Source organism: Salmo trutta, chromosome 15 (assembly GCF_901001165.1).
Source record: "Salmo trutta chromosome 15, fSalTru1.1, whole genome shotgun sequence".
NCBI classification, from domain to species: domain Eukaryota; kingdom Metazoa; phylum Chordata; class Actinopteri; order Salmoniformes; family Salmonidae; genus Salmo; species Salmo trutta.
The window spans coordinates 59,177,449-59,201,681 of record NC_042971.1 but is presented as its reverse complement, the minus strand read 5'-3'; the positions used below and the strand labels follow the sequence as shown (position 1 = coordinate 59,201,681).

At 43.0% G+C, this 24,233-nt stretch overlaps 1 protein-coding gene across 1 annotated transcript in view; it reads left to right on the top strand.

Moving 5' to 3' along the window:
- Positions 1-24,233, top strand: part of shc3 (SHC (Src homology 2 domain containing) transforming protein 3) — a 49,979-nt gene extending 25,746 nt beyond the window's left edge. The window contains exons 2-12 of the mRNA XM_029692343.1: positions 3,391-3,461; positions 7,386-7,449; positions 10,531-10,650; positions 10,777-10,842; positions 11,417-11,468; positions 11,562-11,691; positions 12,021-12,162; positions 13,438-13,540; positions 18,189-18,386; positions 20,143-20,438; positions 20,799-24,233. Of these exons, the coding sequence (XP_029548203.1) occupies positions 3,391-3,461; positions 7,386-7,449; positions 10,531-10,650; positions 10,777-10,842; positions 11,417-11,468; positions 11,562-11,691; positions 12,021-12,162; positions 13,438-13,540; positions 18,189-18,386; positions 20,143-20,438; positions 20,799-20,927 (1,371 nt within the window). The 3' untranslated portion in view covers positions 20,928-24,233. The remainder of the gene's footprint in view (positions 1-3,390; positions 3,462-7,385; positions 7,450-10,530; positions 10,651-10,776; positions 10,843-11,416; positions 11,469-11,561; positions 11,692-12,020; positions 12,163-13,437; positions 13,541-18,188; positions 18,387-20,142; positions 20,439-20,798) is intronic.

The following is a 24,233-nucleotide window of genomic DNA, read 5'->3' as shown; positions in this document are numbered from 1 at the left end:
AGAAGCCACTTCTCTCTAAGAAAAACATCAGGGACAGACTGATATTCTGCAAAAGGTACAGGGATAGGACTGCTGAGGACTGGGGTAAAGTCATTTTCTCTGATGAATCCCCTTTCCGATTGTTTGGGGCATCCGGAAAAAAGCTTGTCTGGAGAAGACAATGTGAGCGCTACCATCAGTCCTGTGTCATGCCAACAGTAAAGCATCCTGAGACCATTCATGTGTGGGGTTGCTTCTCAGCCAAGGGAGTGGGCTCACTCACAATTTTGTCCAAGAACACAGCCATGAATAAAGAATGGTACCAACACATCCTCCGAGAGCAACTTCTCCCAACCATCCAGGAACAGTTTGGTGACGAACAATGCCTTTTCCAGCATGATGGAGCACCTTGCCATAAGGCAAGTGATAACTAAGTGACTCGGGGAACAAAACATCAATATATTTTGGGTGCATGGCCAGGAAACTCCCCAGACCTTAATCCCATTGAGAACTTGTGGTCAATCCTCAAGAGGCGGGTGGACAAACAAAAACCCACAAATTCTGACAAACTCCAAGCATTGATTATGCAATAATGGGCTGCCATCAGTCAGGATGTGGCCCAGACGTTAATTGACAGCATGCCAGGGAGGATTGCAGAGGTCTTGAAAAAGAAGGGTCAACACTGCAAATATTGACTCTTTGCATCAACTTCATGTAATTGTCAATAAAAGCCTTTGACACTTATGAAATGCTTGTAATTATACTTCAGTATTCCATAGTAACATCTGACAAAAATATCTAAAGTGTCACGTCCTGACCAGTAATAGGGGTTATTGGTTATTGTAGTTTGGTCAGGACGTGGCAGGGGGTATTTGTTTTATGTGGTTCGGGGTTTAATGGGATATGTATTTATGTAAGAGGGGTGTTTGATTTATGTGTTCCGGGGTTTTTGGGTAATGTTCTTGTTTTGTATTTCTATGGTTTTCTATGTTGTGTATTTCTTTGTGTTGGCCTGGTATGGCTCTCAATCAGGAACAGCTGTACATCGTTGTTGCTGATTGAGAGTCATACTTAGGTAGCCTTGTTTCACCTGTCCCTTTGTGGGAAGTTGTTGTTGTACTGCTGTGTGTTAGCCTGCGACACTGTTCGTTCGATCGGTTTGTCTTGTTTTGTTTGTTACGTGTTCTATTAAAGTTAAGATGAGCGCTCAACCTGCTGCGCCTTGGTCCATTACATACGACGGCCGTTACATAAAGACACTGAAGCAGCAAACTTTGTGGAAATTAATATTTGTGTCATTCTCAAAACTTTTGGCCACGACTGTACAGCGAGAGAATTCAGAATATGGGCAGTTCTTCCAATGTTCTCCCTGTACACCAAGTCAGAACCGTAGGATAAATAAAGGAGGCATATAAGCAGACAATGAAAGCTCTTACAATATTTGATGATTACATTTCTCTAATACAGGGGTACCACCAAGTCAGAACAGTAGGCAAAATTAAAAGGTGATAATAGACCAAATGATTAGGGTGAGGCACATGGGCTACTAACAGCTTACTACACAACATACACTTAGTATTACTTTCTTAGCTACAGTATACATATCTCCCTGGCATATTACATCATTTATGCAGCAGCATACAAAACATTTTTGGACTCACCTCACCTCACCTTTTTGGATTCACTTGAACAGGAAGGTGGCGCGGCGGTCCTTCGTGGGCAAATTTTGTCGTCAAAGTCTGCCATTCTCTGGATTTATGGTGCTTTCAAGACAACTGGGAACTCGAGAAAAAAAAAGTTGAATCATGATGACATCAGTGATCTTCAGGTCGTAGCTCTCGAGTTGGGTGAAAGTTAAAAACGTATTTTCACAGTCGTAGCTTGTTTTTCCCAGTTGTCTTGAACTCACTAAAGTCAGATTTTGCAGTTTTGAGCGCGGCACAAATCATGCTTCATTGACAGCATAGCCAATGTTGAATGTTTATCATTTTAAACTAGGAAAAGAGACCCTTAATCTTAGACTTGGTACCACACAGCCACTCCACTGAATAGCAGGCTAATGGTTGCTTTGCGATGCTTGCAGTTAGCCACTTATTCCTTCCAAACCACTCATTGTTGAATTTGCAATTTCCAACTTGTTGTGTAATGTTTGTGGCCAATGAGCACCGATACATTTTATCTATAGTTTCTCTTCATAATTTCTCTTCATACGACAAGGATTAAAAAGGATTTGCCAGTAGATTGTCGACTTGATTCATGATGATGACTGCTAAGATTTTGGAAGTATGATGTTGGACAGTCCAATCAAAGGTACTGTCGATAGAATGTGATTTGACATCATTTTGTCTGTGGCCAATGACCTTGAGCCTTCTTGGATGGGCACTTCTAATGTAACTCTATGGCAGCACCCAAAGGGCTTGAATTTTCAAGGTCTACCCTTAGACTTGGCCGTGACGTAGTGTCCCCATGAGTGACAGAAAACTGAGCCAATTACGGCGCAATGCTCTGTATTTTCTGCTGACTTGCCCCACCACCACAGAAAGCACTGAGCTAGGCTGAAACACCTGTATTTTGGAGCTGCCTTCCTCAAGAAAGCAAAAAAGAGACCATGTTTGTATGGAGGCTTTAACTCAATGATATATATATTTTGACATTGTTTGCAAACTGATATGTGACACGTATGAATGCCAAAATTACATGCAAAAGAGGCAAGCCCGGAAAAAAATATATATATTACATGTTTTGTAAAGAATATAAGAATGAGTTCTAAAACGTATCGCAGTGATAAAACGTATTAGTGAATGGAATACTGAGGCCAATGGCTTCAAAACAGATGCTGCCGCGTAAATATAAATAATGTCAACATAGTCTATTACGGGGAGAATCTTCCTTCTGTTTTCGGGAACTGAGGCAGGATTTATTTCGATATAAAAAACAATCAAAGATCTCAAGCTTCTTTGTCAAGTTTTCAATGTGTGTTTCAAAAGGCAAACTTGTCATCAATCCAGATACCGAAGGATTTATAGTGAGAAACATGCTCAATTTGGGCTCCATTTTGGAGTGCAAAATACGCAAGTCCTCAGGGTCAACGCTATGAGACCGAGAGAACAGCATAAACCTGGTTTTATTTGCATTTAACACTAATTTAACATCAGTAAGTGATTTTTGGATTGAGTCCAAATCATGCTGAGGGTCACGAATGGCCTGCTGCACTGAAGAGGCACAGGAATAAATAACTGGGTCATCTAGACCCCGGTCCTCTTTCTCAGACTACAATGGGCTGCTTATATTATAAGAGGTAGAATTGCAAATATCCTGGGTGTTAAAGTCACATTGTTTTGACATAATTAAATTCTTCACATCTTAACATTCATCCATTAAATAACTGAATCTCTTCTCTCTCTCTTCTAGTATTTGGGTTGCATTGAAGTCCTTCGGTCGATGAAATCACTGGATTTCAACACGAGATCGCAAATAACAAGGTAAGAGATTCATGTATTTTGTTGAAGGAAATGGATACTACGTGGGAGCGATTTATTATGTGTTGTGTTTTCCATTTCACCCATATCTTACCCATACTTTACCCCCGTTTTACCCAAATGTACCCCTATTTTACCCCCATTTTACTCATGTTTTACCCCGGTTTTGCCCCTGTTTTAATTTCACCCATATCTTACCCATACTTTACCCCCGTTTTACCCAAATGTACCCCTATTTTACCCCCATTTTACTCATGTTTTACCCCCGTTTTACCCAAATGTACCCCTATTTTACCCCCATTTTACTCATGTTTTACCCCGGTTTTGCCCCTGTTTTAATTTCACCCATATCTTACCCATACTTTACCCCTGTTTTACCCAAATGTACCCCTATTTTACCCCCATTTTACTCATGTTTTACCCCGGTTTTGCCCCTGTTTTAATTTTACCCATATCTTACCCATACTTTATCCCAGTTTTACCCCCATTTTATCCCAATTTCACCCCTATTTTATCCCTATTTGACCCCATGTTTTACTCATATTTTACCCATATTTAACCTGTTTTACCCCTATTTTACCAAGACAATGCTTACTTACTTACCTACACTGCATTCGGAAAGTATTCAGACTGACTTTTTCCACTTTTTGGTACGTTACAGCCTTATTCTAAAATGTATTAAATTGTTTTTTCCCCCCCTCATCAATCTACACACAATACCCCATAATGACAAAGCAAAAACAGGTTTATAAAAAATAAAAACTGAAATATCACATTTACATAAGTATTCAGACCCTTTACTCAGTACTCTGTTGAATCACCTTTGACAGTGATTACAGCCTCGAGTCTTCTTGGGTATGACGCTACAAGTTTGGCACACCTGTATTTGGAGAGTTTCTCCCATTATTTTCTGCAGATCCTCTCAAGCTCTGTCAGGTTGGATGGGGAGCGTCGCTGCACAGCTATTTTCAGGTCTCTTAGAGATTTTTACATTCACGTCATTTAGCAGACGCTCTTATCCAGAGCGACTTACAAATTGGTGCATTCACCTTATGATATCCAGATGTTCGAATAGGTTCAAGTCCGGACTCTGGCTGGGCCACTCAAGGACATTCAGAGACTTGTCCCAAAGCCACTCCTGAAAACCATCTCCACAGCATGATGCTGCCACTACCATGCTTTACCATAGGGATGGTGCCAGGTTTCCTCCAGATGTGACACTTGGCACTCAGGCCAAAGAGTTAAATCTTGGTTTCATCAGACCAGAGAATCTTGTTTCTCATGGTCAGAGAGTTCTTTATGTGCCTTTTGTCAAACTCCAAGCAGGCTGTCATGTGCCTTTGACTGAGGAGTGGCTTCCGTCTAGCCACTCTACCATAAAGGCCTGTTTTTTTCTCTGACATGCATTGTCAACTGTGGGACCTTATATAGACCGGTGTGAGCCTTTACAAATCATGTCCAATCAATTTAATTTACCACAGCTGGACTCCAATCAAGTTGTAGAAACATCTCAAGGATGATCAATGGAAACAGGATGCACCTGAGCTCAATTTGGAGTCTCATAGAAAAGGGTCTGAGTACTTATGTAAATAAGGTATTTCTGTTTTTTATTTGTAATACAAATATTTTTGTAATTTGCTAAAATTTCTAAAAATCTGTTTTCGCTTTGTCATTATGGGGTATTGTGTGTAGATTAATAATTTGTTTTATATAATCCATTTTAGAATCAGGCTGTAACGTAACAAAATGTGGAAAAAGTGAAGGGGTCTAAATACTTTCCGAAGGCACTGCATACTTATCTCTTATACTCACCTAACTGCCCCCATTTATTTGAATTCATCTCCATTGTCCCCAACAAATAGAAACATTAGAAGACGCCTGTATTTTCTATGGTTGTTTATTGAATGACAAGGCCATGGCTGCCAGTAGAGCTGTGAGAGACGTGGAGCCTGTACTGTGAATATGGCATGTCTGTGTCACGTTCACTTTTCCGCTTGACTTCATGGAGTCAGCTAGCTGGTTTAAACCAGAGTGAAAGCTGTGCTCAGAGCCACTCTTCATTGTGCGCCTAGCATTCTGTCTGGTTTAACCAGCAGCGTTCAAGTCCACTGCAAGGCAAGGACCACATGATATTGTACTATCCATTGATGAGAGAGAGAGCGGGAGAGAGAGGAGAGAGAGGGAGAGATAGATAGATAGATAGATAGATAGATAGATAGATAGATAGATAGATAGATAGATAGATAGATAGAGGGGAGAGATAGATAGAAAGAGAGAGGGGGATAGAGAGGGAGATGGAGAGATAGATAGAGAGAGAGATAGAGGGAGAGAGAGGGGGGGAGAGGGAGAGATACATAGAGAGAGAGAGAGAGAGAGAGAGAGAGAGAGGGAGTGGGAAAGATGGAGAGCGGGGAGGGAGAAAGGTAGAGAGAGAGAGTCAACTTTTGGTATACTATAAATAGACTTCCTATTCTAAAAGAATTGAGAGCATGTATTTAAAGACGGAGATAAAAATAAAATAAACACATTTCTGTCTCATCACCACCAAAGCTACTGCTATAAATGTACTGTAGCATAACACTGTTCTTTTGTTTCTTATTGGATTATTAGGTGAGTTATCATCATACTAGTCTAGAATCTAGAAGGAAGCTGTCTTATAGCAGAGGGCCAGGATTCAAACACATATTTCCCTTGCCTCTATCTGTTGTAGAAGAATGCAGGTAGCCTAGCGGTTAGGAGTGTTGGGCCAGAAGGACCTTGGTCAGGGAGGTGACCAAGAACCCGATGGTCACTCTGACAGAGCTCCTGATTTCCTCTGTGGAGATGGGAGAACCTTCCAGAAGGACAACCATCTCTGCAGCACTCCACCAATCAGTCCTTTATGGTAGAGAGACCAGACGGAAGCCACTCCTCAGTAAAAAGCACATGATAGCCTGCTTGGAGTTAAAGGACTTTCAGACCATGAGAAACAAGATTCTCTGGTCTGATGAAACCAAGATTGAACTCTGTGGCCTGAATGTCAAGTGTCACGTCTGGAAGAAACCTGACACCATCCTTACGGTGAAGCATGGTGGTGGCAGCATCATGCAGGGGAATGTTTTTCAGCGGCAGAGCCTGGGAGACTAGTCAGGATCGAGGGAAAGATGAAAGGAGCAAAGTACAGAGAGATCCTTGATGAAAACCTGCTCCAGAGCACTCAGGACCTCAGACTGGGGCGAAGGTTCACCTTCCAACAGGACAATGACCCTAAGCACACAGCCAAGACAACACAGGAGTGGCTTCGGTACAAGTCTCTGAATGTCCTTGAGTGGCCCAGCCAGAGCCCGGACTTGAACCCGATCGAACATCTCTGGAGAGACCTGAAAATAGCTGTGCAGCTCCCCATCCAACCTGACAGAAGAGCTGCAGAGAAGAATGGGAGAACCTCCCAAAATACAGATGTGCCAAGCTTGTAGCGTCATAGCTAAGAAGACTTGAGGCTGTAGTCGCTACAAAGTACTGAGACATTTTTTATTTTTTTTATTTTTTATTTAACCGTTATTTAACTAGGCAAGTCAGTTAGGAACAAATTCTTATTTTACAATGATGGCCTACACCGGCCAAACCCTCCCCTAACCCGGATGACGCTGGGCCAATTGTGCGCCGCCCTATGGGACTCCCGATCACGGCCGGTTGTGATACAGCCCGGGATCGAACCAGGGTAGTGACGCCTCTAGCACTGATATGCAGTGCCTTAGACAGCTGCGCCACTCAGGAGCAAAGGGTATGAATACTTATGTAAATGTTAATACTTTCCGAAAGGCACTGTATTTCTCTTGCATCTATAAGACTGATGATAGCTAAGCTTACCCGTTGTTAACCAGCTCTATTTTCTGTGGCATGGAAGAGTCATCCTGTCCTTGTGTCCTTCTATCTCTTTACCACCAGAGAGGCCATCAGCTTGGTGTGTGAGGCAGTCCCGGGGGCCAAAGGAGCGCTGCGGAAGAGAAAGGTACCCCCTAACTTACTCCCCATATCTGGGCAGAGCGGGAGGGAGGGAGGGAGAGAACGAGAGAGAGAGAAAGAGAGAAATGGAGAGAGTGTGTGTGTGTGTGATAGAGAGAGAGTACGAGAGTGTGTAAGAGAGAGTGAGAGATACAGAGAGAGAGAGAGAGAGAGAGAGAGAGAGAGAGAGAGAGAGAGAGAGAAAGAGAGAGAGAGAGAGAGAGAAGAAGAGGGGAAGGGATGAGGGTGTGGGACTGTGTTCTCTGTGTGCGTGGGCATAGATCCAGCCCACGATGCACAGTGAGTGTTCAGCTATGGTCAGCTCTGCTCAGTGACTCATGTAGAGCAGAATATCACTAATCAGGAGGCTGAGCCGGAGATGGGGAGCCATGCAATGTGTCTGTGTCCTCGTAGTGTGGGGTGTTGATCCATGCTATGTGTTTACATTTACATTTACGTCATTTAGCAGACGCTCTTATCCAGAGCGACTTACAAATTGGTGCATTCACCTTATGATATCCAGTGGAACAACCACTTTACAATAGTACATCTATATCTTTTTTTTTTTGACCTGGAGATGGAGAGCCATTTTATGTGTGTTACTGTGTGGATCCATGTTTCTGTCTTAGAGAAGCTTGCCCTCATACTATGGGGTATGTGTCATTGTGGTGTTGTGTGGGTGTGGGTGGGTCTGTGTATTAATGAGCTGGATATGGGGAGCCATGCAAGCTAGCTATGTGCCTGAGAGGAGCGTGTCCTCTTACAATACATTTAATCAAAGCAATATTCAGGTTGGATTCCATGCTAGCCTTTCCAGTGTACATCTGTGTCTAACACATATCACAACTGGCTCTGCCTGAGATAATATAATAATATAACAATCTGATGTAGTTAAACTGTAGACCAGTGGTCACCAACCGATCGATCGCGATCGACTTGTCGATCTCCAAGGCATTTCTAGTCAATCGCCAAACATTTCTGTAAAAAACTCAACCATAAAGCCTTATGTTCCTATTTTTTGTTATTCGTCTCGGGCTGTTTGTGGTAGTTGCAGCCAATTCAGCTGCCCTGCGCACCGGGTAGGAAAACTGTTGCCAATTCTTGTGTCTGAAGGTACAAACTCTGCCTTCCCGGTGGGCCTGGAGAGGAAATCAAGTGCACTATGCCCCCTCTGGCCAATCAGATTGCTCAGATGACCGAATCTGCAGTAACGTAGCAGGTATACAAGAAAGCTACGGCAAAGTTGATACTGTGAGATTTCAAAACGTTTAAATCCATGAATAGAGAGACTGTTAACGAATACAGGAAAGAGCTTCTGTTTTTATGAGTGACTTCATGTTTAAGTTCTTACTCGGCACTGTCAACACTTTGTATTCAACAGTTTCTTAACCCATAAAATGCACGTTCTTCCTATTTCCACTCAGCGCTACAACAAGCAGTGCAGCTGTAATGAATGAGTAGGAAAGTGTATCTATAGGCTTGCGTTGTTATTATTAGCGTCATGGGTATTTTTTAATATCAATGAATATTTCACTTTCTCTGTTCATAGGAGTAACAATATGAACTTGTGCACGAGGCAGAAATAATGCGGAGGGACTCGAGTTTCGCCATCAGCTGGAAGACGGTGTCCCTTTTTGGTCAGTGTCAGTGGAGGAAAGAGAGAGCGGAGGGATGTTGAGAGACGGACCCTCAGTCTGTTGCTCTCTCCCTCCACTGAGACTGACCCTCAGTCTGCTGCTCTCTCCCTCTGCTGAGACTGACCCTCAGTCTGCTGCTCTCTCCCTCTGCTGAGACTGACCCTCAGTCTGCTGCTCTCTCCCTCTGCTGAGACTGACCCTCAGTCTGCTGCTCTCTCCCTCTGCTGAGACTGACCATCAGTCTGCTGCTCTCTCCCTCTGCTGAGACTGACCCTCAGTCTGCTGTTCTCTCCCTCTGCTGAGACTGACCCTCAGTCTGCTGCTCTCTCCCTCTGCTGAGACTGACCCTCAGTCTGCTGCTCTCTCCCTCTGCTGAGACTGACCCTCAGTCTGCTGCTCTCTCCCTCTGCTGAGACTGACCCTCAGTCTGCTGCTCTCTCCCTCTGCTGAGACTGACCATCAGTCTGCTGCTCTCTCCATCTGCTGAGACTGACCCTCAGTCTGCCGCTCTCTCCCTCCGCTGAGACTGACCCTCAGTCTGCTGCTCTCTCCATCTGCTGAGACGGACCCTCAGTCTGTTGCTCTCTCCCTCCGCTGAGACTGACCCTCAGTCTGCTGCTCTCTCCCTCTGCTGAGACTGACCATCGGTCTGCTGCTCTCTCCCTCCGCTGAGACTGACCCTCAGTCTGCTGCTCTCTCCCTCTGCTGAGACTGACCCTCAGTCTGCTGCTCTCTCCCTCTGCTGAGACTGACCCTCAGTCTGCCGCTCTCTCCCTCTGCTGAGACTGACCCTCAGTCTGCTGCTCTCTCCCTCTGCTGAGACTGACCCTCAGTCTGCCGCTCTCTCCCTCTGCTGAGACTGACCCTCAGTCTGCCGCTCTCTCCCTCTGCTGAGACTGACCTTTAGTCTGCTGCTCTCTCCCTCCGCTGAGACCGACCATCAGATGCAGGCACCATCAGCCCAGTAAAATAAAAAGCAAATGATTTAAATGTATGCTCACTCAGCTGTGCCTCACAAGTAATACAACACCGGTGGGATCATATAGCCTACCTCAAATTCTGAAATATAATTTAAAAAAATGTCCGGAACAACAATGCATTGGTAGGTGAATTCAGGCAAAGCCTGAAGCTTACTGAACAAACCTCATTACTACAGTACTGCTTTTAATTGGTTAATGTTGCATAGGCTTACATTTTTTAAGTCATGTTAATAAAAAATCAGAGCGGTAGATCTCGACATGCATTTTGACTCAGAAAGTGATCTTGACTCAGAAAAGGTTGGTGACCACTACTGTAGACGATCATAGTATAGCAGCTGCTTCAGTGTCCTGGCACTTTGTTTGAATAAAATGACAAACAAAATGTATTATTATTATTATTAATATTATTATTGCTCTATTTGTGTATGATGTACAACTCATCCCCTACCTGCCTCTCTTCTCTCCCCCCAGCCTCCATCTAAAGCCCTGTCCAGTATCCTGGGGAAGAGTAACCTCCAGTTTGCTGGGATGAGCATCAACTTGAATATCTCCACCAGCAGCCTCAACCTGATGACCCCAGACTCCAAACAGGTCAGTTTAGAAACAATGTAAAGTTAAGAAAATATCTTTCTGTAAGAGATGTCAAGAACAGTTAGGTTACTGTGTTATTGGATTTCCTGATCAATGTGTGGTCTTTATTATTTTTACCTCTGCCAGATCATAGCCAATCATCATATGCAGTCCATTTCCTTTGCATCGGGAGGAGATCCAGTGAGTGATCCAGTAAGGACATTTAGTTTTATTTTAACCTTTATTTAACCGTTATTTAACCATTATTTTAACCCTTATTTTAACCTTTATTTTAACCGTTATTTTAACCGTTATTTTAACCGTTATTTAACCTTCATTTAACCGTTATTTAACCTTTATTTAACCGTTATTTAACCTTTATTTAACCTTTATTTAACCAGGCAAGTCAGTTAAGAATAAGTTCTTATTTACAGTGATGGCCTACCGGGGAAGAGTGGGTTAACTGCCTTGTTCAAGGTGGCAGAACAACAGATTTTTTACCTTGTCAGCCCGGGAATTCGATCCAGTAACCTTTCTGTTACTGGCCCAACGCTCTAACCACTAGGCTATCTGCTACCCAACGCTCTAACCACTAGGCTACCTGCTGCCCCATATCGGTTTATTTTGTGTATCACTCATGTCAATCCAGTGTATTAACACATCTATGCATTAGTATGCAGACTCTCCTTAGGACTGCTGTAGATGTCAATGTATGAATGCCTTCCTGGTTGACTTTCCCTTTGACGTCTCTGTTCACCGTTGACTATTTTTCCTTTCCTTGGTCCAGGACACGACTCATTATGTTGCCTATGTAGCAAAAGATCCTGTCAACCGAAGAGGTAGGCCCTACCTGTATTTATTTCCCTTCTTCTTCTTCTCCTTCTCCTTTCTCCTGCTGGTAGTTAACCTCTGCACCTCCTCTCCTGTCCTAGCGTGTCATATTCTGGAGTGTTGTGATGGTCTGGCCCAGGATGTGATCAGCACCATCGGCCAGGCCTTTGACCTCCGTTTCCAGCAGTACCTCCAGTGTCCCTCCAGCAAGATGACCTCTGTACACGACAGGTGAGCCCGTCTGCCATCATAGGCGACAGTACTGTGACATTATTTCCTATGTTTTGTGTGTGTATGTGTGTGCCCTGCTAGACATATGCTGTATGTCCTTCCTATCCACCCTGCTAGACATATGCTGTACGTCCTTCCTATCCTCCCTGCTAGATATATGCTGTATGTCCTTCCTATCCTCCCTGCTAGACATATGCTGTACCTCCTTACCATCCACCCTACTAGACATTTGCTGTAATGTTTGCAGGAAGAGCTTCACGATGCACGTATTAATCCTGCTTTCTAGTGAGCAGCAATTCACAGCTGATCGACCCTCTGTGTGATGACAGGGTTCTGAATATGGAGTCAGTCTGGACAGAGGAGGAGGAGGAGGAGCCTGCTGATCATCCATACTACAACAACATCCCCGGCAAGATGCCACCACCTGGAGGGTTCATAGACACCCGGCTAGGCCAGAGCATCCAGGCTGAGGTACTGGACAGTTCCCTCGCCACATCTCACCATATGCAGCAGCAACAGCCAGTACAGAGTGCTACACTTTAGGGCTCCCGAGTGGCGCAGCGGTCTAAGGCACTGCATCTCAGTGCAAGAGGCGTCACTACAGTCCCTGGTTCGAATCCAGGCTGTATCACATCCAGCAGAGATTGGGAGTCCCATAGGGCGCTGCACAATTGTCCCAGGTTTGGTCGGGGTAGGCCGTCATTGTAAATAAGAATTTGTTCTTAACTGACTAGCCTAGTTAAATAAAGGTTCAAATGTATATATATATAAAAATATATATACAATTCTACCTCATTCACCTCCCTATAGTAATATCATAATAAGATATGCCCCCAGGATGGTTCATAAATACCAGGCTAGGCTGGACCAACCAACCAGACTGAGACACAGAAAACCTGGTCACACCTACCTCACCATCCACCTAGCTATAAGCAGATGCTTTTATGCAAAGAGTTCAACACAGTTTTGAACAGTGACTACATACATGTTTTATGTGATCACTGCGGGACATGAACCCACTATCTTGGCTTCGCTGGCGTTGCACCAACTGAGCCACACAGTACCGCAAATCAACATGATGTGTACGTACATCATCACCAGTTACAAATACAATTCCCAGGATGTCCATTCCACACTTACCTCATCTACACTAACCTCATCCATCCAACCTCATCCACACCAACCTCATCCATCCTACCTCATCCACACAACCTCATTCATCCAACCTCATCTACACTAACCTCATCCACACCAACCTCATCCATCCAACCTCCCCCACACCAACCTAATCCATCCTACCTCATTCACACCAACATCCATCTTACCTCATCCAGAGCCTACCTCCTCCATCCTACCTCATCTACATCAACCTCATACACACCTACCTCATCCACATCTACCTCATCCATCCTACCTCATCGACACCTACCTCATCCACACCTACCTCATCCACACCTACCTCATCCATTCTACCTCAGCCACACCAACCTCATCCATCCTACCTTATCTTTCCTACCTCATCCATGCTACCTCTTCCTATGGCACCCAGGGCCTACATACATCACCACAGTCTAGAAATACATCCTGTTAGCCTCTGGGATTTGATTTGCTTCCCAATCATGAATGAGATGGATACTGCTGACAGAGGAAGGAAGGAATACAGACCTTGCAGAAGAGTTGCTGTTTTTTATCTTTATTTTTCTCTGACTCATTCTGTTGTTGTTCCTGTGTCTGTCCCTCGAGCAGCAGGCCCCAGGGGCTGGGGTGGACCAGACTTACTACCAGGGTAGACACTGTGGCGAGATCTGGGGAGCGGACAGGAGGCCTACTGGGATACTCGTCCAACAGGGTAAAAGAGGATCTATCTGTCTCTGGTCTCTCTTTCTCTCTCTCTCTCTTTGGATATCTTTCTGGACGTGTAACAATCTCTCTCTTTTTTTCTGTTTGTCTATTGCTGGCCCTCTCTCTCTGTCTGTCTTTCTCTGTCTCTTGCTCTCTCTCCGTCTCACCTTCTCTCTCGCTCACCATTACGATTGACCATTACGTATCGGTCCCAGTTAAATTTAACTAAACATAATCTTAGGACCAAAATAGCTTTTTACCACCTGAGGAACATTGCCAAGGTGCGGCCGTTTCTCTCTCAGGCTGATACAGAGACTCATCCATGCTTTTATTACAAGTAGGCTTGACTACTGTAATGCTCTCCTGTCTGGTCTACTGAAGAAAGCCATTGGTCAATTGCAAAACATACAGAGTGCTGCAGCACGGGTACTGACCAAGACCATACAGAGAATACACCTTACAGCAGTTTTAAGGTCTCTGCACTGGCTGCCTGTGAATTTAGAATTCATTTTAAGATTGTTCTAAATCAATCCACAATTGTGCACCCCAATACATATCAGACATGTTTTTAAGTTATGTACCCAGTAGGTCCCTCAGGTCCTCTGGCACTGGCCTTTTAACTATCACAAAGCTTAGGACCAAGAGGCATGGAGAGGCAGCCTTTAGTTACTATGCCCCCAGCCTCTGGAATAGCCTGCCAGAGAACCTGAGGGAGAGACTAAACTGTGGACATATTTAAAATATCTTAAAACACACCTTTTTAGCTTTGCTTTTCATTAGGGGGCTTTTTAGTTGTTCAGTTTTTATTGTTCTTTTGTTTTTTATCCTCTTACATTTGTTGTGTAGCAAATATTTCAGTTTTTTTCCCATTGTTTTTATATATTTTTTCCTGTGAAGCACATTCTGTTGCATTCCATGTCTGAAATGTGCTGTATAAATAAAGCTTGATTTGATTTTAATCTAAAATGTAATCTATGTAATCCCCAAAAGTAATTATTTATCATGAGAAGGCCATAAACAATAACTAGTAATGCTGAATACTCCAAGAAAGTTGAAAATCTCACCTTTCTGGTCATTCTTTAAAATAAATTGCTGAGGTGTAGTCACTTTTCAGGACACAAGCTCAAGTACACAGTACAAATATGATAAAAATAAGAACGTTTATATAAAATAATGGCATCCACAGATATGGTCTGATTTTGGCTAGGCTACTTTGAAGCAAGGTAAGACATGCCTCATAATATGTAGTAAAACTTTCAGGTTTCAAACAGTTAAGTATATGTTTTCAAAATGCATACTGCCTCCAGCTCATTGTAAAGTGGTGTGTGACTTGCCTTCCGTTGCCTATGCATTTGCTGTTTGAGATGTTGTAGCAGCAGCTCTCGCGCTGTCTGACAGATTTTACGCTCAAAGACTGTATCTGTATGCTGTACGCATGTGATAAAATACATAACAAATATACTGTACACAAGTGCCAAATTAAGTACACAAAATTATGCAAATGAACCTATAGATGGATAAACATGACCAGTCAAATGAATTTCCATCGACGCGTATTTCCATCAATGAAGAGGCTAAAAAGCGTTACTTCACAATGGTGTTTTTTCTTCTTTTCCCGGACAATTGGCCTGTGCCAATTTTATTTATCAGCTTTTCTATTTTTTTATCGGTCAAAAGCCAGCTATTTCCGGCTAAGGGAAACCTTGACACACACACACACGTCAGCTCAGACAGATCCAGCTCAGAGAGACCCAGCTCAGAGAGGTCCAGCTCAGAGAGACCCAGCTCAGAGATTTATTTATCAGCTTTTCTATTTTTTTATCGGTCAAAAGCCAGCTATTTCCGGCTAAGGGAAACCTTGACACACACACACGTCAGCTCAGACAGATCCAGCTCAGAGAGGTCCAGCTCAGAGAGACCCAGCTCAGAGAGGCCCAGCTCAGAGAGGTCCAGCTCAGAGAGGCCCAGCTCAGAGAGGTCCAGCTCAGAGAGGCCCAGCTCAGAGAGGCCCAGCTCAGAGAGGCCCAGCTCAGAGAGGTCCAGCTCAGAGAGGCCCAGCTCAGACAGATCCAGCTCAGAGAGGCCCAGCTCAGAGAGGCCCAGCTCAGAGAGGCCCAGCTCAGAGAGGCCCAGCTCATGAGCTCCATCAGCAGCAGATTTGAATGGAAAATGAATGTGTTTATTCAATAAATGTGTGCATTGAATCGTATCGAACCAAATCGTTTCGTTACTCTAATCATGTAAGGGTGCGTGCTGGTGGCAGGGAAGTCAGGCGCAGGAGATCGAACTTGGTATAAAACGGAGCAGTTTAATAAGTGCTCAAAAACTTAGAAAACCAAAATATACAAAATAATACAAGTGGGTACAAAACCCGTCGCACACCAGAACATATCTTGCACAAAGCTTACAAACAAACAATCACCGACAAGGACAATGAGGGGGAACAGAGGGTTAAATACACAATATGTAATGAATGGGATTGGAACCAGGTGTGATACAAGACAAGACAAAACCAAAGGAAAATGAAAAGAGGATCAGCAGTCGCCGACGGCAGTCGTGACAAATAAAATAAAATCGGCACCGAATCGTTTCAAACTAAAACGTGTCATTCATGTATCGTATCGGATCCCATGCATCTAAACTCAGCAAAAAAAGAAACGTCCTCTCACTGTCAACTGCATTTAATTTCAGCAAACTTAATATGTGTAAATATTTGTATGAACATAACAAGATTCAACAACTGAGACATAAACTGAACAAGTTCCCCAGACATGTGACGAACAGAAAGGGAATAATGTTTCCCTGAATAAAGTGGTCAAAATCAAAAGTAACAGTCAGTATCTGATGTGGCCACCAGCTGCATTAAGTACTGCAGTGCATCTCCTCCTCATGGACTGCACCAGATTTGCCAGTTCTTGCTGTAAGATGTTACCCCACTCTTCCACCAAGGCACCTGCAAGTTCCCGGACATTTCTGGGGGGAATGGCCCTAGCCCTCACCCTCCGATCCAACAGGTCCCAGATGTGCTCAATGGGATTGAGATCCGGGCTCTTCGCTGGCCATGGCAGAACACTGACATTCCTGTCTTGCAGGAAATCACGCACAGAACGAGCAATATGGCTGGTGGCATTGTCATGCTGGAGGGTCATGTCAGGATGAGCCTGCAGGAAGGGTACCACATGAGGGAGGAGGATGTCTTCCCTGTAACGCACAGCATTGAGATTGCCTGCAATAACAACAAGCTCAGTCCGATGATGCTGTGACACACCGCCCCAGACCATGATGGACCCTTAACCTACAAATCGATCCCACTCCAGAGTACAGGCCTCGGTGTAAGGCTCATTCCTTCGACGATAAACGCAAATCCGACCATCACCCCTGGTGAGACTAAACCGCGAGTCGTCAGTGAAGACGAGTCCTGTCTGCCAGTCCTGTCTGGTCCAGCGACGGTGGGTTTGTGCCCATAGGCGACATTGTTGCCGGTGATGTCTGGTGAGGACCTGCCTTACAACAGGCCTACAAGCCCTCAGTCCAGCCTCTCTCAGCCTATTACGGACAGTCTGAGCATAATGGAGGGATTGTGCATTCCTGGTGTAACTCGGGCAGTTGTTGTTGCCATCCTGTACCTGTCCCGCAGGTGTGATGTTTGGATGTACCGATCCTGTGCAGATGTTGTTACACATGGTCTGCCACTGCGAGGGCGATCAGCTGTCCATCCTGTCTCCCTGTAGCGCTGTCTTAGGCGTCTCACAGTACGGACATTGCAATTTATTGCCCTGGCCACATCTGCAGTCCGCATGCCTCCTTGCAGCATGCCTAAGGCATGTTCGCGCATCTTTCTTTTGGTGTTTTTCAGAGTCAGTAGAAAGGCCTCTTTAGTGTCCTAAGTTTTCATAACTGTGACCTTAATTGCCTACCGTCTGTAAGCTGTTAGTGTCTTAACGACCGTTCCACAGGTGCATGTTCATTAATTGTTTATGGTTCATTGAACAAGCATGGGAGAAACAGTGTTTAATCCCTTTAAAATGAAGATCTGTGAAGTTATTTGGATTTTTATGAATTATCTTTGAAAGACAGGGTCCTGAAAAGGGACGTTTCTTTTTTTGCTGAGTTAGATACATATCATTCCTGTATGGTATAAGAGCCCATGTATCTAGATACGTATCATTCCTGTATGGTATAAGAGCCCATGTATCTAGATACGTATCATTCCTGTATGGTATAAGAGCCCATGTATCTAGATACGTATCATTCGTGTATGGTATAAGAGCCCATGTATCTAGATGCATATCATTCCTGTATGGTATAAGAGCCCATGTATCTAGATGCATATCATTCCTGTATGGTATAAGAGCCCATGTATCTAGATGCATATCATTCCTGTATGGTATAAAAGCCCATGTATCTAGATACGTATCATTCCTGTATGGTATAAAAGCCCATGTATCTAGATACGTATCATTCGTGTATGGTGCCAGAGCCCATAGATGCGTATCTAATCGTCTTGAAAGAGAAATATATGCATCCCTCGTTTCTACTAACTCATAACTCCCCCCAGGTAAGAAGAGAAAGACTCTTTATTGTCTATTTTTTCTTCAGATGACAGAAAATATAAATTCGTTTTTCTTGCTTTTAACTTTTGCTTTGACGTCTAGGATCATGTGACATCTACAGTCTGCCGGAGGGGAAGAGCACAGTACCAAAAACGGGGGATGTGCCTACGTACGTGAACACCCAGCAGATCGACGCCCAGGTGCTGGCAGCGCTGCAGGCTGAACAGGACAGCATGGCAGCAGAAGGGGCAACGGGCACAGCAGCCAAAGAAAGTCCAAGGAAAGACCTGTTCGACATGAGTAAGAATACCTACCTCTAACTGCTTATTGCTAACAGTAACGAGAGAGAGAGAGATATGTTTGCCTGTAAGCAATATTCACATTATTGTACAGCATGGCAGAGGGGGCATCAGGCGTAGCAGAAGACAAGTCCCAGGAAAGACCTGTTTGACATGAGTAAGAACTAACCCTAATGCTAATAACTCTAGCATATTCCTATTCAACATCTACGAGAAGACTAACCGCGAACCGCTAATTACACTAGAATATTCCCATTCAACATCGACAAGAAGAAGAAACTAACTGCTAAACGCTAATTGCTGTTAACACTAGCATAATCCTATCCAATCATCCGGTCCTATTACGATTTCTACCCCTCCCCTTGGCCCTAGACCTTCAATGTTTACAGATCTGAAGCTTTACCACCACACTGCTTATACTTGTCCTTAGACATACTAACATAGAGGTGTAAGGGAACAAGGGGGATGGATAGGGAGTGATTTAGGACCGGCGGAACATACTTATAAAAAAGAAGAAACTCACTGCTAAAATGTTTATGCTAATAACACTAGTATAATTCCTATTGAACCTGTATAGAAGAACCTTACCACTAATCGCTAATTGTTAACAGTAATAACACTAGTCCAACCATGAGACATGATTATAATTATAGAGGTGATCTGGCTATTGTTTCCAGGGGATTGTTTTGTGCTATAATTACATTGTGTCAGGTCCAAGACAAACGGGAGATATCACTGTAGACCACAGGAGGCTGGTGGAACCTTAATTTGGGAGGATGGGCTCGTGGTAATGGCTGGAACAGAATAAGTGGAGTGTTATCAAACACACGGTTTCCATGTATTTGATGCCATTCCATTAGGTCTGTTCTTGCCATAATTATGAGCCGTCCTCCCCTCAGCAGCCTCCTGTGCTGTAGACACTATAATATGTCGTGGCTTCCCACAACCTCCCCCCAACTTGAGGGTTACAGGTATACTGCGTGTTATTCAGATATAGCTGATATATCTGACAAACAAATGACATGTATGCCACGTTGCTCCTTATGAATATAGTGTAGAGGTGAATGAAGAACCATGTGTGTCATAATGGAGGCTGGGGATGAGGTGACATCTTGGTTATAATAGGTTCCTTTATCCAGGTTCTTCCTCCTCCTTTACTGAACAATTTACTGAATAATATTTCAATTACTACCGAGTGCCTACACATAGTGTCATTATTTCCAGGAATAAAACTAGGGAAATATTCATGTATGACTACACAGACATATAGCATAGTACCACATCTCACCATACATTATGGAAGTTATAATCAACCAGGGGCTATGCGTTCTAAAAACAATGTATGAACGACGTGGAAGGTGTCCTTTAGTAGTGATTTCTTTGCAGCAATTCGACCATGAAGGCCCGATTCACGCAGACTCCTCTGACTCCTCTGACTCCTCTGACTCCTCAGACTCCTCAGACTCCTCTGACTCCTCTGAACAGTTGATGTTGAGATGTGTCTGTTACTTGAACTTTGTCTCGGGCCTAACGACACTCATGCCGATATATCCACCAAACACCGGCTTCTTCTTCACTTAAATAATGCACGCTATAGAATGCTTTTCAAGTCAATCACAAACTAGTATTCAACAATGCAATGGTGTAACATACATTACACAACTTACATTGTCCATGCTCCCCTTTGTACCTGCATAGGCCTATTTCCGCCATATTGTGCTCCCTGCTTACATGTATTCTTTATCCCACCACCACAGAGCCTTTTGAGGATGCCATCCTGACCCAGTCAGCGGTCCCTGCCCTTCACAAGGCTGGATCTGTGGATAACTCCAGCCCCTTGTTGGTGCGCTCTGCTGCCTTCAAGGCCCAGGAGGAGCTGGAAGGCCAGGCCTGGTACCACGGAGAGATGAGCCGACGAGACGCAGAGAAACTACTGGTAGACGACGGAGACTTCCTGGTTAGGAAGAGCACCACCAACCCTGGGTCGTACGTACTGACGGGCATGCACAATGGACTGGCCAAACACCTACTGCTGGTGAATCCTGAGGGCACGGTGAGCAGGGAGGGAGAAGCGGGGGGAGAGAGAGTTACACTAGTGTGAAAAGGCGAATAAGAGAAAGGGTGAGTGATTGAGTGAATACCCACTGGGCACAGAGGTTAATTCAACGTCTATTCCTCATTGGGTCAACGTAATTCTGTTGAAATGACGTGGAAACAACATTGATTCAACTAGTGTGTGCCCAGTGGGTAAGTAATTGTGAGACAAAGAGAGAGAGAGAGAGAGCGAGAGAGAGAGATACAGTATGCTAGAGAGAGAAATGTTTACCTGTAAATAATACTCGTATTATCCCCATGTCACTCACTCACTTTTGTATCCTTTGTATCTTTTGTATACTTTGTATCTTTTGAAAAGGTGCGGACAAAAGATCACATATTTGACAGCATCAGTCACCTGATAGGCCATCACCGTGACAACAGCTTGCCCATAGTGTCTGCAGGAAGTGAACTTTGTCTGAAGCAGCCTGTGGGCAACAGGAAATAGTGACGATCCACTCACTAAACCTGATGGGAGATGGAGTTCTGAAACTTAAACCTCCAATCCCTCCTGAAAACCTGAAACTTGAAGATGAAAATAGAGAATATATTATTGTTGAAAACAGGTTACTTAACGATGATGACAGTATCTTGGAAGCGGTCTGTGGCTGAGCAAACTCCCGGGCCACAAAAAGGAGGATGAGAAAGAAGAAGGTTTGCTGATATAAAAAATATTTATAGAACTGTTATTATTTTGTTGTGATGATTGAAATGCTATATTTTTGAGAAGACATATAGGTGCATTTGGGACATATATGTTGATTTGGTGTTTTAAAAACAAAGAAAAACAACTGTTAGTAGTTTAGATGACGAAGCGCAAATCGACATCAAAAAGGGGAAAGAAAATAGTATTTTCGAATAAAACCCTGAATTTTAGTTTTGTCTATAAAGCACAACCAGATTGACACAGTCATTGGTAAGTAGGAGTTACATAGAGGAGAACAACTATTTGAAAATGCTGTTGTTTATATTGAAACTATTTTAGGATTATTTGTCCTTTATCGCAGCTATAGCGCGACGACATCTTCCCTTGGGGTTACTAATGAATCTATCCTGGTCCCAGACCTGTTTGTGATGTCTTGCCAACACCTGAGGGCGGGACAATGACCATAGCCCATAGGAGTTGGTAAGACAGCACAAATGGGTCTGTGACCAGGCTAAAAGGAATCTGCTTTATAAGAACTAAAGACGTGAATGTGTTTTGCTTTACAGTAGTCACAGTGTGTTGGGGTCGGGGGTCGCAACCTTTGGCCCCTCATAGTGCTGTCAACATGGCTTTAAAGATACTGGGTGAATCTCAGTTGTACTCCCTTGATTCCTTGCATCCTCTCTCCTTGCCCCCCCCCCCCCCCTCGGATCCTCCCCTCGGATCTATATAGCCTCATGAAACCAGACTGATCTAACTGTAAGTCTCTCTGGATAAGACCGTCTGCTAAATTACTAAAATGTAAATGTAAAAATGTGACAATGTCACATTCTGTTTCACTTTACGAAACGTAAGCTCAGTGGTCAGTCTGGTTTCATGAGGCTATATAGATCCGAGGGGAAGACCCTCACATCTTCTGCTCCAATGTGCTTTGAGAAGGAAACAAGGAGGGAGGGGCATGAGGAATCAAGTTATTACTATTGAGATTGACCCAATGACATTTTATTTATAATGAAGTACTCTACTTGTGTCACTGCAGTCGCATGACTTGACAAATCTAACTGTTCCTGTGGACATTGTTCATAGACCTTGAACCCCCTTGGGAGGTACTTGTGTATGCTCACACTGTTAAAAAAAATATATATATATATTTATTGCTTTTGAAAATATTATTTCATAATTGGTTTCTGGATCCTTCTTTAAACTGGGTGTGTAGTAAGTCAACTAGTTTGGAGCTTCGATCATGCAAATGAATATTCTTCACATCATTTCTAGCGTTTATGGCTTTATAGTGGACTTTTAAAAGTGTATTATTTGACAAATTATTATCACAAATGTATAGCACAATCAGAAGTTTAAAAGATTATCTGTGTTAATTGTATTGAGAACAATTCACCAACGTGTTTTAACTTAAATCACTATACCGACGGGAGGTTTAGAAAAATCCTCGCGATTTCACCTAGCGCACTCTTAATTAGATAATAAGGATATTAGATCACTTTCTCTTGTGTAACAATATTGATTATAAATTAATTCTCATTTCTCAATGTATGGATTTGGATAGGTCTATTGACATCCCAGAATGGTCATCAAGTACAGAAAAGCTGACTGATAGAACAGCTAAATTGGCCTTTTACCTATGCATTTAGACTGAATTTACATAACTAGGAATAGTTCAATTATATTTATCATGTTATATAGCATATGTTACATATTTGTTTTATATAACTATTGTAATAACATTGTAATAAAATAAAAAATAATGAATATTGGAGTTGTATGGTACAACTTATTTAAATTCAACCACTTGAAATCTATACATTAAAATAATTTACAATACATATTTAGAACGTTTTTTAAAACATTTTTTTTTTTAACAATAATTGCATAGGTAAAACAGCCATTTATCTAAATGGTTACAGAAGCTGAAAATAAAACATGTTTTAGCCTCATGTTCATGCATAAGTACAGAAACTGAATACTATGACCATTATCAAAACCTGTGACAAACGGGATACTGATGCTGTTAGATAATGATGTGTACAGGATTGAACCAAAACAGAACCTGTGTTTCCAGTTCATTTGATTGACAAGAAGATTTATGATACTGTAGGCTACCTGTATTTTGCAGCAAGAGGAAGTGAACGTGGATCTACTCTCACAACTGTCTTTTAAATAAGTCTTACTCTGATTTTTAAAGGGGATCATAGCAATGTTATGATATGATAACCTCCCCATCAAAATATGATACAGTTGCTGTCTAACCTAAAGCAGTTCCATGTACTTTTAGTCTAGATTGTGTACATTTTCAGACAGCCCGCTGCTTTTGTGGCAGTATATGAACAGACGAAATAGAATAGTTATACATTTTGTTTGGCAGATCTGTACAGTGACTCTTTGGAAAGGACCAAATTGAAGAATAGATTCCCAAAACTCTTAAGGACAAATCCTGACTGGAGGTCCACGCATGTTATTCAAACTTTTAAACAAATAATCAAATAATCTTACATGAATCAATCTTACACCATTACAGTAATAGCTTGGCATAAATAATGTTATGTTAGCTCAACAAAGAATTGTGAGTCAACTCAACATCCCCATGTATACAGTAGGGAGTCACACTAGAACATGGCTTTTTCAGATTTCTGTTGATGAAAATGTGCCTTTTATTTGTACCAATGGTGTTTTTCTTCTTCAAAGTGCAATAGCTGGAACTTCTTCATGGGCATGCCCTGCCGTTCGTTAGAGTGCATCCCATTGGTACCCTAATCCTTATATAAAGCACTACTTTTGACCAGGGGGCCCTGGTTAAAAGTATTGCACTACAGAGACTAGGGTGCCATTTGGGACGCATTCTAAGAGTTGTGTTTCGCAGTACTGCTTGAGTGTTGCTGCTTGAGATTCAACGTTTTTCTCTCTCTCTAGTTTCCAAATTCTGAATATGATGAGTCTTTTTGTCAGAAGGACCACAAAAACACATTTTGGAACAAGTTTAAAAAAAAAATAAAAACAAAGAAATGAGTCCAAACAATGTTTACAGATTTAGTCTTTGGTTGTATGAGTTATCATCATTCTGTATTACTGTTGGCAATAAAACCGTGAATGTTC